This window comes from Ranitomeya imitator, chromosome 6, assembly GCF_032444005.1.
Source record: "Ranitomeya imitator isolate aRanImi1 chromosome 6, aRanImi1.pri, whole genome shotgun sequence".
NCBI lineage: Eukaryota > Metazoa > Chordata > Amphibia > Anura > Dendrobatidae > Ranitomeya > Ranitomeya imitator.
In genome coordinates, this window is record NC_091287.1 from 16231521 (window position 1) to 16243688 (window position 12168).

Below are 12168 nucleotides of genomic sequence, written 5' to 3' on the forward strand. Positions count from 1 at the left end.
AATTCTTATCTTACAAAACATAAAATTAATTATCCGGTACGGTAAACGCCATGAGGAGAGAAAAGATATCAAAACCACAGATTTGCTGATTTTAAAAACTCAAATTGGTGTCAATGCACACATGAAAAAAAAATGTTGGTGCCTCGTGGTAAAGTAAGAAAACCCCACAACGGTCACGGAATAATGGGAACCTGACAAAAGGAACTTTCAGTGTAACTTCCCTGAAGATCAGTCGTATGAATGAGGATTTGCTTCTGGATTGATGGTGGTTCCTTAACTTTAGATTTTGTTGTACGACCTTTTGCTGTGTTCACAGGGATCTTGGCCGCTCCTCATGAGCAGACGGCTCCTCGTCTTCTCCAGACTGCAGGTCTCTGCTCCGTCCTCAGATGTCTGGTAGGATTTAGATCAGGGTCACAGAAGCCTCTTCAGAAGACTCCCATACTTTGCTCTCAGTCCTTCTTGGATGGTTTGGCTGTTTTGGGTTGTTATCCTGTTGGAGGAGCCATGACCTCTGAGCAGACCAAGCTTCTTTCTGACACTCGGCAGCACACTTGACTCCAGAATACCTTGATGTTCTTGAGATTTCATTGTACCCTACGGTTTAAGACCCCTGTGCCAGATGGACGGTAACTGGTGTGCCCCAGAACATCCCTGAGCTCCTCCATGTTTCATGGCAGGTACTACGTGCTTTTCTTCATTCTTGCGTCTGTGAACCTGCAGCTGATGTGACACCAAAAAGCTCCAATTCTGGGACGTTCTCCCAGAAGCTTTGTGGCTATTTTGGCAAATTTCAGGCACATTTTTTTATGATTTGCTTTCTACAGTGATGTCCTCCTTGCTTGTCTTCCATGAAGTCCACTTTGGCCAAGACAGTGACGGATGGTAATCTCTCTGGAAGTTGTTCTAGGCTATGTGGTTCCCATTCACATTATCCGTCTCTTCCTTTTTTGTCATTAATTTTGCTCTTGCGGTCACGTCCAGGGAGGTCGGCTACAGCGCCATAGATCTTACACTTCTGAAGAATATGTGCAGCTGTAATAAGAGGAACATCGAGCTGTTTGGAGATGTCTTATTGCCTTATCATTCTCTTTGTAATCTCCTGAGACAACGCTCCCCTTCCTTTGCTCCATGTTCAGTGCACACCGTGATCACAAACAGCACAGTGACTACTTTGCACCACTCAAAAAGGCGACTGATTACAAAGTCTGTAGACACCTGTGATGCTAATGACAGAACACGCCTTAGTTTCACATGTCCCTATAGTCAAAATACATTGAATCTTTTCTGGGAGTAACATTATTTTTGTCCAGGATATTTTCATTAGTTTTGTGTTTTATTTATTAATTATTTTTCTGATGAACTAAAATTCTAATGCAAAGTTTGATTCTCAGTGGTTTCATTAAACTGAATATCAACTATTCACACATCCTTTTTTTTTTAAATAGATCTGTAGTTCTGTTCCGTCAGTAGTTTTTTTTTTTTTACAGATGACCTAATAGTTGCTGGACCCTGTGGTCACTTCTTGTGGTCTGTGCACTGCTAGTATTGGAGGATGCGGACACATGTATCCGTGGGTGAAGAGGCAGTGTTGTCTGGGTACTTAGGTTACTTTTGTATAGGTGTGAACTGTTCAGATTTCTGGGGACTCCTGGACCGAAAGGAGACGGGTTACCGAAACCCCACCTAAATCTGAGTATTCCATGGCTGACTAGGGGCTTTACTAGAAAAGTGGGACGTTCCTTGGTGGGGCTCAAGCATCCTTAGAAATGTTAGCATATCTGCTTCTGTCTAATCATATTTGTCTTGAGATTCCATAAATGTTTTTTTTGTGCTAATAAGAGATATATGGTTTTTGTTTCCTGAAGAAGTGGGCTACATTTTGAAACGCGTAGAAAAAAACAACACTTTATCTCTGACATTTGATCTTTCGTCATCACCAGGCAGCGCAGATACAACCCACAAACTTTCCATTCTTAACATTTTGCACTAATAAGAGGCGGTGTTGTAGCGGTCTTATCTTTTGCACTGCCCTATAACCACATAAATCTATAAAGCAATGATATATTTTTGGGTGGAGTTTCCCTTGAAGTCACTCTGCAGGAGCCTGCACAGCCCCTGAGGACGCGCGGAGGTTTAGCCTTGGTGCTTGAGATGTGCTGTGAGGTCTCCTGTGCTTTCCGTCTCTCCAGCTCTCTGCTCGGTATTGATCTTGTCGCTCAGAGCGTACACGATTGATCGCTTCTTGGCTGTGAAGGCGGGAGTCTCTAATGATCGGCCCCTCCATGTGAGCGAAATGCCGCAGCCATGGAAGGAATCACAGCGCCAGCAGAGACACATGGGGATCCTGGTTATTAGGAGGGTCTGGAATTAATCTTATATTGGGGGAGGCTGAGCTCACAGTCTCCATTATAGTTGGTGGATGGTGTCTGGGGTCTGTGCGACCGCTCATGTTCCCCCCCCCTCCTCCATGTCTGTATGGCCCTTCTGCTCTGGGCACAGTTATGGGGGACAGATAAGGGTCTCCCCCAAACTGTTTCCACAAAGCTGAAGCTACAATTGTCCACATCTTATGCTTTCCCATCACTGGAGCTGAGGGTCCGAGGCCGCCCCCTGATAAGAGCCTATAGCATTATCCCCCTCCACCATTTGCAGTCAGGGGGTAGCGTCCTCCTGTAATCATCAAACCCAGACTCCTCCATCAGACTCAGATAGATAAGTGTGATAAATCACTGCACAGAACACGTCTCCTCCAGAGTCCAGTGGTGGCGGCTTTACATCACTCCATCCGATGCTCGGCATTGTGCTTGGTGATATACGGCTGCATGCAGCTGCTGAGCCATGGAGCTCCCGGTGGGTGCATAGTGTTTGTTCAGATACCAGAGGAGGTCTGGACTCTGCAGTTATGGGGTCAGCAGAGCAGTGGTAACTTTTTTTCTCTCAGCACTCGGTCCACCTGCTCTATAACGTTACGTGGTCTTCACCTCATAGAATCGTAGAATGTTGGAGTTGGAAGGGACCTCCAGGGTCATCGTGTCCAACCCCCTGCTCAATGCAGGATTTATTAAATCATCTCAGACATATGTCTGTCCAGCCTTTGTTTGAAGACCTCCATTGCAGGAGAACTCACCACCTCTAGTGGTAATCTGTTCCACTCCTTGATCACCCTCACTGTCAAAAAGTTTTTTCTAATATCTAATCTGTATCTTCTCCCTTTCAGTTTCATTCCATTGCTTCTCATGTTTCTATGTGCAAATAAGAATAAAGATGATCCCTGTACACTGTAACATCCCTTCAGATATTTATAGACGGCTATTAAGTCTCCTTTCAGTCTTCTTTTTTGCAGCTAAACATTCCCAGTTGCTTAAGCCGTTCCTGGTAGGACATACTTTGCAGTCCGCTCACCATCCTGGTCACTCTTCTCTCTACTTGCTCCAGGTTTTCAATGTATTTTTAAAATGTGGTGCCCAGAACTGAACCCAATATTACAGATGAGGCCTGACCAAGGAGGAGTAGAGGGCAATAATGACTTCACATGATCTAGACTCTATGCTTCTGTTAATACATCCTAGAACTGTTTGCACTTTTTGCTGCTGCATCACACTGTTGACTCCTCTGCAGCATGTGATCTATTAGTATACCCAAGTCTTTTTCACATGTGCTATTGCTTAGCCCTATTCCTCCCATTCTGTATATGCATTTTTCATTTTTCTTTCCTAGATGGAGAACTCTGCATTTCTTCCTGTTAAAAACAATTCTGTTAGTTGCTGCCCACAGTTCCAGTTTTTTTTAGCTCTTTTTTAATCCTTTCTCTGTCTTCTCCAGTATTAGCTATCCCTTCTAACTTTTTGTCATCAGCAAATGTAATCAGTTTACCCTCAATTCCGTCATCTAAATCATTGATAAATGTTGAACAACACTGGGGTCAGGGTAGAGCCCTGTGGTACCCCACTTGGAACACTCTTCCAACTGGATGTGCAGCCATTTATTACCACTTTTTGGGTACGATCACTGAGCCACTCATGAATCCACTTAACCGTATCCTTGCCCATTCAATAATAGTCATTTTTTTTAACAAGGATCATATGAGATACTTTATCAAATGCTTTGCTGAAGTTGAGATTTACTATATGTACTGCATTTCCCTGATCCACCCAATTAGTGATTCCATCATAGAAGAAAATTAGATTAGTCTGACATGACTTATTACTTAAAACCCCATGCTGGCTCTGGTTAATTACTGTATTCTTATCTGAATACTTAGATACATGTTGTTTAATAATTTGTACAAAGATCATTCCTGGTATAGAAGTAGGGCTCACTGGCCTGTAATTTCCTGGCTCCATCTTCTTTTTGAAGATAGGGACAACATTTGCTCTTCTCTAATCTTTTGGGATGTTTCCATTCTCCAGGACTTTTCAAAGAGTATGGAGAGTGGTTGAATAATTTCCTCTGCTATCTCCTTCAGTATCTAAGGATGTAATTCTTCTGGACCTTGAGACTTGAATTCATTTATGTTAGCTTAGTGTTCCCTCACCATCTCTCTGTTTATCTCCGAGTTGCTGCTGTCCCTTCCCCTTCTCAATAATATCACTCACAGGTGATGAGAGAAGATTCAGGAGGAAGAAATGTGATGAACAGGCTGCAGGCTACAATGCTCCAGTGCTGCAGAGTATTATATATACATAATGCAGGATGTAATAAGCTTTATTACTTGAAATGTGAATGATCCTGTATATATGAGGCTTGTGATCAGGCGGGGGTGCCGTGTCTTCTATACAGTGTTGGCACATTGTGAAATTGCTGCTTCCATCACTCGCACCCCAGGGTGAGCAGAATTATGCTAGCTTTGCAGATTTCTGCTCTTGCTGTAAAACATTGCCATGAACAATGGCCACAAACAGCGGATTTAGTGGAGGAGCCGGAGCTGCGTCTCCAGAAATAGATGAGGTGTCCTGAGTGTGCGGGAAGATAACATTGTAACACCAGGACAATCATTCTCATTCAGAGAGAACTATAGTGGGGGGGAGGTTGCGCTGTGGCTATTCAGGAGCCTTTTCCATCTACCTGCTCTTCAGAAACCAGAATAATGCCCAGGAGAGGGGCAGATAATGCTGGAGAGGAGAAGAAAATACGGGAGAGGGGCACAAATTACATGAGAGGGGCGGATAATGCAGGAGAGGAGAAGAAAATATGGGAGAGGGGCACAAATTACATGAGAGGTGCGGATAATGCAGGAGAGGAGAAGAAAATATGGGAGAGGGGCACAAATTACATGAGAGGGGCGGATAATGCAGGAGAGAAGAAAATACGGGAGAGGGGCACAAATTACATGAGAGGGGCGGATAATGCAGGAGAGGAGAAGAAAATGTGGGAGAGGGGCACAAATTACATGAGAGGGGCGGATAATGCAGGAGAGGAGAAGAAAATATGGGAGAGGGGCACAAATTACATGAGAGGGGCAGATAATGCAGGAGAGGAGGAGAAAATATGGGAGAGGGGCACAAATTACATGAGGGGCAGATAATGCAGGAGAGGAGAAGAAAATATGGGAGATGGGCACAAATTACATGAGAGGGGCGGATAATGCAGGAGAGGAGAAGAAAATATGGGAGAGGGGCACAAATTACATGAGAGGGTCGGATAATGGAGGAGAGGAGAAGAAAATATGGGAGAGGGGCACAAATTACATGAGAGAGGCGGATAATGCAGGAGAGGAGAAGAAAATATGGGAGAGGGGCACAAATTACAGGAGAGGAGCGGATGAGGGGCGGATAATGCAGGAGAGGGGGGTGGATCATATGGGAGAGAGGCGAATAATGCAGAAGAGAGGCGGATAATGCAGGAGAGGAGAACAAAATACGGGAGAGGGGCACAAATTACAGGAGAGGGGCGGATAATACAGGAGAAGCAATTACAGGAGAGGGGCAGATAATATACTGCAGGGCTGGATAATACAGTAGGGAGCAGATAATACAAGAGAGGGGGGTGGATCATATGGGAGAGGGGCGAATAATGCAGGAGAGGGGCAGATAATATGGGGGGGCGGATAATACAGGAGGGGGCGAATATTAAAGTAGAGGGGCAGATAATACAGTAGAGGGACGGATGATACAGGGGAGGGGTGGATAATATTGGAGAGGCAAATAATACAAGAGAGGGGGTGGATAATACAGGAGAGGGGCATATAATACAAGAGGGGGTGGATAATACACTGGAGGGTGGATAATACAGGAGGGATGAATAATAAAGGGAAGGGTCGCATAATAGAGGGGGGAAAATACTTGAGAGGGGTGGATAATACGGAAGAGGGGCGGATAATATAAGAAAGGGCAGATAATATAAGAGAGGGCAGATAATATAAGTGGGGGATGGATAATACAGGAGGGTTACAGTAAAGAAGTAAAGGTACCGTCACATTTAGCGACGCTGCAGCGATCTAGACAACAATCCAGATCGCTGCAGCGTCGCTGTGTGGTCGCTGGAGAGCTGTCACACAGACAGCTCTCCAGCGACCAACTATGCGAAGTCCCTTGGTAACCAGGGTAAACATCGGGTTACTAAGCGCAGGGCCGCGCTTAGTAACCCGATGTTTACCCTGGTTACCAGCGTAAACGTAAAAAAAAAAACCAAGCACTACATACTTACATTACAGTGTGTGTCCACCGGCGCTCTGCTTCTCTGCACTGTGTTAGCGCCGGCTGGAAAGCACAGCGGTGACGTCACCGCTCTGCTTTACGGCCGGCCGGCGCTTACACAGTGCAGAGAAGCAGAGCGCCGGAGGACACACACTGGAATGTAAGTATATGTAGTGTTTGTTTTTTTTTTTACGTTTACGCTGGTAACCAGGGTAAACATCGGGTTACTAAGCGCGACCCTGCGCTTAGTAAGCCGATGTTTACCCTGGTTACCAGTGAAGACATCGCTGAATCGGTGTCACACACGCCGATTCAGCGATGTCTGCGGGAGATCCAGCGACGAAATAAAGTTCTGGCCTTTCTGCTCCGACCAACGATGGCACAGCAGGATCCAGATCGCTGCTGCCTGTCAAACTCAACGATATCGCTATCCAGGACGCTGCAACGTCACGGATCGGTAGCGATATCGTTGTTAAGTTGGCCAGTGTGAAGGTACCTTAAGAGTGAGTACATTAGGAGGGCAGATAATATAGAAGTGGTGAGACAAGACATGAATAAGGATAAGATATATTCTAGTGGGGGGCGAGTATCCAGCTATAGATGGATGGTCCAGGGATGGAGATGGTTATTACAACCACCGGCTGATGTGCGGCAGAGCGGTAATTGACCTGTAAATATCATGGAGGCGGCGGGAGAATGCGAGGCCCGGACTGATTCATGGCGTTTCCAGATTATTGGTCAATAGGGAGGCAGCACAAAGGGAAGAATATTAACCCTTCGCGTCTTCCAAGTAAACCGATTCTAGCACTGGTTACCACTGGTCTGTAGACTTTTCTGTCTATTGTCTTCCTTCCCATCAGTAGTCATCAGGAGGGATTCAGTCCTCATCATCCAGTCCATGTGATTCGGGAGGTGTGTGAATCACAATGGGTGATCAGCTGTCCACCGAACTTGTTTTATCTTCAGATCCAATTCATGAGAAGTATCTAATATTAATGAGTGACCACCCCAGAGGTACGTGTACAGGTGGCCATACTAGATATCTCCCGTCCATCCTGAAAGGTGACAGCTCAATGAAATATTCTTAAAGGGACTGTCCATGATTACAAATAGCGGCGTTCTTATTTCTAGGGCTTCTCGAGATCAGGGTTGGGTCATCCGTCATGGAGGGAGTCGCTAACTTCTCCTCCTGATTGGATTTCACTGGAAATGGAATATGATTACAAGAAAGATGATGCGATTAGTTTCAGCCACTCCATTGCTGCTCCCTATTCTGTATATATAGGGGGTTTATCCTATGACGTTATGTAGGGTGATGAGGGTCATGGTGTCCGCGTCCTGCGCTGTTGTTTGACCTTCCTCCTGACATCGCTTTCCCGGATGTGATTTTCAGGGTCGGTAGCTGTGAGCCTCGGGACCCTTCCTTGTGTATATATAGCTATGAATGTCAGCGTCGTACATCTTCACAGATCCCTGCGGAAAGCTTCCCGTAACTCCACACAACTGGAGAGCATCACCATGTGATTAGCAGAGTTTTGGAGCTGCATTTCACAATGGATAATGGGTTAGGAAGCAAATTTGCCATTGACAGAGAGACATAGACACATTTTCTTGTTATGTATCACACATGCGGAAAATAGACAAGTTCTAACATTTGTGACATCAACGTAGAAGTTTAGAAGGCCAAAGCCATCTTTTCATTGTTGCCTACTTTGAATAAACTAGGGTCACCCTCTGGTTGTGGTTCATACTTACACATCATAGGACACAAGGACCCTGAGACTCTTTGACATTCCCCGATACCAGGTGATTGTGTCTTCTGTCCATAAAGGAATCATCAAGGTTGTGTTCCAAAAGAGCGCCACTCTTGTCTTCAGATGTGTGTGATATTGCTGCTCAGCTGACGTAACCCATGGGCAGTTATGTTTTTGATAGACAGCAGATGTGTTTTTCTAACCCCTTTCGTTCTGATTACTGGATGAGGTGGTCTTCAATTTCTTAGTTTTGCATTTCTAATACAGCTAATATAGTTAGTTTGGGTCTTTGGCTAAAAGAACATGTTGTCGTTTTGGGCTCGTATGTTGATGGTTTTGGCAATGGTCTTTTTATTATTTTCTTCGTCCTTTGACATTCATTGACCACATGATACATTGACGATATTTTATATGTGGCATCTTCTATTTTTACAGGTCCTATCGTTAGGAGCCGATGTCCTTCCCGAGTACAAACTACAAGCTCCTCGTATCCACAAATGGACAATTCTCCACTATAGTCCCTTTAAAGCCGTCTGGGACTGGCTCATCCTCCTGCTCGTCATCTATACCGCCATCTTCACGCCATACTCAGCTGCCTTCCTTCTGAACGACCAAGAGGAGCAGAAGGAAAACTGTGGCTACTCCTGCAACCCGCTCAGTGTGGTGGACTTGATGGTTGACATCATGTTCATTATCGATATCCTCATCAACTTCCGCACCACCTACGTCAACACCAATGAAGAAGTGGTCAGCCACCCGGGCAAGATCGCCATACACTACTTCAAAGGCTGGTTCCTCATTGACATGGTGGCTGCCATTCCTTTTGATCTTCTGATTTTTGGCTCTGGCTCCGAGGAGGTAAGGTGGTCCACTCTTTTGCTGTATGTTATGTTGTCACTGGCTGCCACCACGCTCCACCCTTTTCTTCCTGGCCGTGAGATATGTTGTTTGTGATATGATACATACGGATAACGTAGTCTGAAAAGGTGAGAGACGCTCCTCGGGGATTCATGTCCAGACACAGGCGTGGGAAGCCCAACAGGTTCCTATAGATGTGGTCAGGGCTCCACATACTTTTTGTCATATTGTGTACAATTTATTGCATATAAAGTAGATGGTGGTGGGCTTTGCATGTGTACGTGTGTGTGTTAGTGCCTGATTGTGTGTTTTATATGATATCCAGCTGTGTTCACACAATAAGGAATGATCATGCACCTTCTGGACAATGTGACTGTTTTCAACCACTCACGACCTGGCTGTTTTTGTTTTTTTACTTCCTTCCTATCCACTGACTTTCTACCACTCTGCTGTTGCTTTATTTCTGTTTGGTCCACTTTCTCAAGAGTCGTTGGACATGTATGTGCAGACCATAAATTCACTGGCTCCACTTGATATGTCAAGTCTCGTATTGTCTCACCGCCTACATGAAGAAAACGGGTGTCCATGTTATCCCTGGAAGCCATGGTAGATCATGTCAGATGGATTTCCTCCTACAGAACTGACAAACTTTTTATAATATTGCAGTTTCCTCAACACAAAAGTTATTTCAGATTTCCCAGAGGTTTAGGCAACCAAAGGTCAAGGACCTCCGTAAAGATTTGAGGTTCTTCTACACTATAGCAATTAGGGTGGTCACAGATAATATGGATTTGATGTCCTCCTTCACTTCGAAACTGAGGGTGCTCACCATTAATAAAGATCTGAGGACATCATTCACTCCATATCTGAGGGTGATCACCATATGAAATACCTGAGGGCTTCCTTCACTCCAAAACCGAGGGTGGGCACCAATAATAACGATCTGAGGACTACCTTCACTCCAAAACTGAGGGCGATCACCAATAATAATGATCTGATGACTTCCTTCACTTCAAAACTGAGAGTTGTTACCAATAATAAAGATCTAAGGACTTCCTTCACTCCAAAACTTACGGTGGTCATCATTAATATATGGCGGACGACCTCCTTCACTTCAAAACTGAAGGCAGACACTATTAATAAAGACCAGAGGTTTTTTATAGTCACCATTAATAACGATCTGACAAGTGTTTTCAATCCACAACTAAACGTGTTCAACATTAATATAAATCTGAGGATGTCCTTTACTCCAAAACTTGTGGTGGTCACCATTAATAACGATCCACACTCCATAACTGAGGGTGATTATCATTAAAAAAGATTTGAAGACTTTTTATAAATACAAAACAGAGGGTGAAAACCATTAATATAGGTCCGAGGACCATTTTCACTCCAAAACTGATTAATGCGAGTCTTCTGAGCGACAGGTGCTCTCAGAACCTGAATCCCCCAAAATGTATTGGATTTTTCAGCACCTACAGTGCCTACAAGTAGTATTCAACCCCCTGCAGATTTAGCAGGTTTACACATTTGGAATTAACTTGGCATTGTGACATTTGGACTGTAGATCAGCCTGGAAGTGTGAAATGCACTGCAGCAAAAAAGAATGTTATTTCTTTGTTTATTTTTTTTTTTAAATTGTGGAAAGTCTTTTCAGAGGGTCATTTATTATTCAACCCCTCAACCCACCAGAATTCTGTTTGGTTCCCCTAAAGTATTAAGAAGTAGTTCAGGCACAAAGAACAATGAGCTTCACATGTTTGGATTAATTATCTCTTTTTCCAGCCTTTTCTGACCATTTAAGACCCTCCCCAAACTTGTGAAAAGCACTCATACATGGTCAACATGGGAAAGACAAAGGAGCATTCCAAGGCCATCAGAGACAAGATCGTTGAGGGTCACAAGGCTGGCAAGGGGTACAAAACCCTTTCCAAGGAGTTGGGCCTAACTGTCTCCACTGTTGGGAGCATCATCCAGAAGTGGAAGGCTTATGGAACTACTGTTAGCCTTCCACGGCCTGGACAGCCTTTGAAAGTTTCCTCCCGTGCCAATGCCAGGCTTGTCCGAAGAGTCAAGGCTAACCCAAGGACAACAAGGAAGGAGCTCCGGGAAGATCTCATAGCAGTGGGGACATTGGTTTCAGTCAATACCATAAGTAACGTACTCCACCGCAATGGTCTCCGTTCCAGACGAGCCCGTAAGGTACCTTTACTTTCAAAGCATCATGTCAAGGCTCGTCTACAGTTTGCTCATGATCACTTGGAGGACTCTGAGACTGACTGGTTCAAGGTTCTCTGGTCTGATGAGACCAAGATCGAGATCTTTGGTGCCAACCACACATGTGACGTTTGGAGACTGGATGGCACTGCATACAACCCCAAGAATACCATCCCTACAGTCAAGCATGGTGGTGGCAGCATCATGCTGTGGGGCTGTTTCTTAGCCAAGGGGCCTGGCCATCTGGTCCGCATCCATGGGAAGATGGATAGCACGGCCTACCTGGAGATTTTGGCCAAGAACCTCCGCTCCTCCATCAAGGATCTTAAGATGGGTCGTCGTTTCATCTTCCAACAAGACAACGACCCAAAGCACACAGCCAAGAAAACCAAGGCCTGGTTCAAGAGGCAAAAAATCAAGGTGTTGCAGTGGCCTAGTCAGTCTCCTGACCTTAACCCAATTGAAAACTTGTGGAAGGAGCTCAAGATTAAAGTCCACATGAGACACCCAAAGAACCTAGATAACTTGGAGAAGATCTGCATGGAGGAGTGGGCCAAGATAACTCCAGAGACCTGTGCCTGCCTGATCAGGTCTTATAAAAGACGATTATTAGCTGTAATTGCAAACAAAGGTTATTCCACAAAATATTAAACCTAGGGGTTGAATAATAATTGACCCACACTTTTATGTTTAAAATTTAT

General features: G+C 44.7%; 1 protein-coding gene across 2 annotated transcripts in view; it reads left to right on the forward strand.

The window, feature by feature from the left end:
- KCNH2 (potassium voltage-gated channel subfamily H member 2) overlaps positions 1-12168 on the forward strand; it is a 357462-nt gene that overhangs the window by 295573 nt on the left and 49721 nt on the right. For both annotated transcript variants that reach the window (XM_069729246.1, XM_069729245.1), the window contains exon 6: positions 8828-9250. In XM_069729246.1, coding sequence (XP_069585347.1) covers positions 8828-9250 — 423 coding nt within the window. The remainder of the gene's footprint in view (positions 1-8827; positions 9251-12168) is intronic.